This window comes from Phaethon lepturus, unplaced genomic scaffold (assembly GCF_000687285.1).
Source record: "Phaethon lepturus isolate BGI_N335 unplaced genomic scaffold, ASM68728v1 scaffold46113, whole genome shotgun sequence".
NCBI lineage: Eukaryota > Metazoa > Chordata > Aves > Phaethontiformes > Phaethontidae > Phaethon > Phaethon lepturus.
The window spans coordinates 18,997-23,135 of record NW_010527992.1 but is presented as its reverse complement, the minus strand read 5'-3'; the positions used below and the strand labels follow the sequence as shown (position 1 = coordinate 23,135).

The 4,139-nt window shown below is 37.0% G+C and overlaps 1 protein-coding gene across 1 annotated transcript; it reads left to right on the top strand.

The window, feature by feature from the left end:
* Positions 1 to 2,234: 2,234 nt before the first annotated feature.
* Positions 2,235 to 3,515, top strand: LOC104618040 (beta-1,3-galactosyl-O-glycosyl-glycoprotein beta-1,6-N-acetylglucosaminyltransferase-like). The gene has a single exon (XM_010283526.1). The coding sequence runs from the start codon at positions 2,235 to 2,237 to the stop codon at positions 3,513 to 3,515; it is 1,281 nt and encodes a 426-aa protein (XP_010281828.1).
* Positions 3,516 to 4,139: the final 624 nt, after the last annotated feature.

Below are 4,139 nucleotides of genomic sequence, written 5' to 3'. Positions count from 1 at the left end.
CGTCAAGAAAGCAAGCATGTGATAAGTTATGAAGCAGTTGAAACTTGCTCTAAATTGTCATTGTGTTTGATGCCACATTGCAAACTAAAAGCAGTAATTGTGGAATTTCCCTTTTTTATGTTTTTTAAAATTCAAAGTATGAGACCTGATACTTAAAAGGTACATCTCTGTGCTTTCAGCTGTAATTACACACTAGTTCACCTGACTACTTACCTTAAGGGTTAAAATTTTAGTTACAGTTTGACTTTACTATATACCTAAACCAGACCTGCAACAAACATCCACCTCCCCAGGATAAATTAGAAATGCAGGATTAAATAATTACAAGTGTAACTCTGAAAACAAAGTACACTTTATAGTAAATAAGATATTTGTATAATGCTGATAGTCACAAGTAATTTGTGGTCTCTGCTTGCTGGCAGCTTAAATTACAAAATATTTGCTTGCAGTACTTGCTTAAAATACTGCTGATCCTTATAGCTCTGCTAGACATTTGTGCAGTGTTCTACACCTTTCCCCCTCCTACTACCCGTGGATCAATTCCCCCCAGTTTCCCATGCTGTGGGCACAGTGGTGTACCCAATGTGTGGTGCATCTTGTTAGCAACATTACTACCAAAATACTCTGTGATGCCATTCTTACATGCACCTGTTCTGTGATTTGCAAGTAGCAGGTTAAAAACCACAGTTTGAGAACTAAAAGCTAAAATTATACTGGGGTAGCTTGAAGAAAAGAGAGGGGTAAATAAGAAAAATCTTACGCTGAGCAGCCGACCACAAAACCCAGAATTGGGCACAGTGCACACTTCTTTTTCTTAAACAAATTTTCTTACCATTTGCTTAACATAGTTACTCAGAGGCACAAAATTTTTCTTGAAAGTAGTAAAAATGAAAGGAGCTGTATATCTCTCAAACACTTCAATATTTCATTAACCTTTTAAGTTACAGATTAAAATTTTGGAAGACATTCTCTATAAACTCTATTAGCTTTTGCAATTAGAGGTTGGTTTGAAATTCAAACTGGCACTGAATTATTAGGCAATGGATTTGTGAGTATAAATGGCATTTAAGTGGCAATGTAAGTTTTTTCAGGATCTCCTGTTCTTGATCAGTTTACCTGCATGAAGTAGCACTTACAAAAAAAGACACTCAGTTCTGTAATCCAGTTCTAGACTGGAGTTTTCTCAACAGCTACACCTGTAGCAGCTGCGTAACTGCAGCAATCCCTTCACAGAGTACTGAAACAGAAAAAAGGTGCTTAAGGGGAAACAGGACTAACAAACAAAAATGATGTAGTGCCTGTGAAATGAAGATGAAAATAAAATTGGCATATTACAAATCTTGTTGCAGCTGAGCCTTGCAGTGTATTTCCACATAAAAGCAATTGCTGAATCATAAAAACAAGTGTGTTTAAACGATGGCAACAGAACACTCCTGTGCTCTCAGATTTGTGCATCTGCAGTGACTTAACACAAATCAGCTTTAGAGATAGGCTGAAAATATTGCCTTTTACCTTAAAGAGGTACTTCAGCAATTTAGTCACAGCTGTTCTCACAACTCTGAAAGTTGAGGAGCTATGCTATACTAATTTCTTTCTCCCCTTTTCATTAGCTCTTTCCTGATGGTATTTCTCAGCTCATCAGCAGGATGTTGAAAAGACTGTATCTCACATAGAAATCTTGAAAAGCTGCAGGGACTGCTTTCCTAGTGAGTGGTAAGTTATGATGAAATCTATGTCACTGCTGAAGTGAGTATAAAACATCCTTGTCAAACTCTGAAGTTAACATCAAATACTTGCTTCTCAGTAACGTATCTGAGTTACTGGCTTTAATTTTGTCAGATGCAGCTGAACCAGCTCTGTTTTCTTACTGAACTTTGGTTTGTAGTCTTACTACTATGGGAATGGTGTCTCATGAAAACTATCACCTGCCTGTCCCAACCTTTTTCTAGAAAAATAAACTAATTTTATTCATTAATTTCTAATTTTCAACAGAGTATTTTTTGGTTGAACTATTCACCTTTTTACTGTCACTAAATAACAATGTAATTTAAAGAAACCTTTTAGTCTTTGAATGACAGTCATATTTCATTTTATTTTAGGATTTTTCCTTCTATTTCCCTGACAAACTCACCAAATTCCCGTGAAACACAAACTTTTTTCTGAAGTTGTTGAAGCTGATATGAGCAGAGTGGAGGGCAATTTTTTTCGCCCTGCAAAGCTACGTGGTATTTGAAATGCTGAAGAGGAAATTACGGTTTTGCCACAACTCACGCTTCAGGCTTTTCTTGGGTCTAACTCTTATTTTGGTAATAATTTCAGTTTTGAAAGTTAACCAGAAACAAGACTTCTTAAATCGGAGACATCTAGAGCTGACAAAGGAAGACCCTATTGGCAATGTTAACTGCACCAAGATTATAGAGGGGGATATAGAAGAAATTCAAAAGGTAAAGCTTGAGACATTGTCAGTGTCATTTAAGAAACGTCCCAGACTAACAACAAATGATTATATTAACATGACAGCAGACTGTGCCTCCTTCACCAAGACTAGGAAATACATTATGGAACCTCTCAGCAATGAAGAAGCAGAATTTCCAATTGCTTACTCAATAGTGGTTTATCACAAAATTGAGATGCTGGATAGACTTCTAAGATCAATCTATGCCCCCCAGAATTTTTACTGCATTCATGTTGACAAAAAGTCTCCAGAATCTTTTTTTGCTGCTGTGAAGGGAATAGTCTCATGTTTTGATAATGTCTTTATTTCCAGACAGTTAGAGAGTGTTGTATATGCTTCATGGAGCAGAGTGCAGGCAGACATTAACTGCATGAAAGATCTCTACAGAAGAAGTTCAAGCTGGAAATACCTAATAAACCTCTGTGGCATGGACTTTCCTATAAAGACCAATCAGGAAATAGTAGAGAAATTAAAAGCCCTTAAAGGTGAAAACAGCTTGGAAACAGAAAAAATGCCTGTTTATAAAGAAGTAAGGTGGAAGAAACACCATGAGATTATTGATGGTAAAATAAAGAATACAGGCATAGACAAACAACTACCACCTCTCAGTACTCCAATTTTTTCTGGTAGTGCCTATTTTGTAGTTAGCAGAAGATTTGTAGAATATGTATTAGAAAGCAGCAAAATACTTAAGTTCATTGAGTGGGCAAAAGACACTTATAGCCCAGATGAGTACCTGTGGGCAACAATTCAGAGAATCCCTGAAGTCCCAGGTGCAGTTTCTTCTAGTGACAAGTACGATGTTTCTGACATGAATGCACTGGCCAGGTTTGTCAAGTGGCAGTACTTTGAAGGCGATGTGTCCAAAGGTGCACCCTACCCACCATGCAGTGGAGTTCATGTTCGCTCTGTCTGTGTTTTTGGGGTAGGAGACCTGAACTGGATGCTACGAAACCACCACTTCTTTGCTAATAAGTTTGACACTGATGTTGACCCTTTTGCAGTGAAATGTTTGGAAGAGTATTTGCGACACAAAGCTTTGTATCTGCAAAAGAACTGAAATGCTGCATGCTCCTCCTATAAAACCTAGTTACAAATAGTATATAGTTATGTACTTTAATATGTAACATGGTGGTGATGCTAATGATGAGTATAATTGTTCTCACCATGTTGGTATGGTGGTGATGACGCCTTCTCTTCTTTGTGCCTGGACAAGGGGGAGAGAAGATATGTCTTAACATGGGGATGCCTTGTGTTGCACACTGAGGCTTGGAACTTTTCTGTACAAAATCAAAGACAGCAATTCTTGGAAGGCCAACTATTTGGAATATTTATTATCTAAAAGGTGTAATTAATGGACTTCCATTGGCTAAACTATTTGTTTTAGGGATTGGAAATACATGTTGTTCATGGTTATTCCTCAGTTTTTTCCCACGAATGTAATGCTAGCTGGAAGGGAAAGATGAAGAGGGGAAAAAAAAAAAAAAAAAAGGAAAAAAGCAGCGGGACTGCACAGTCTTCATACTGAGTACTGAAAGATCTCAGGAAAATAACATTAGAATTGATCTGAAAACTATACAAAAGGGAATATACCAAAGCCAGCTGTCACTGTTTAACTTAAATCTGATTGCTGTAGTTCTGTAATATATAATTCTTAATCCTCCTGAAAATTTCATCTTCAATA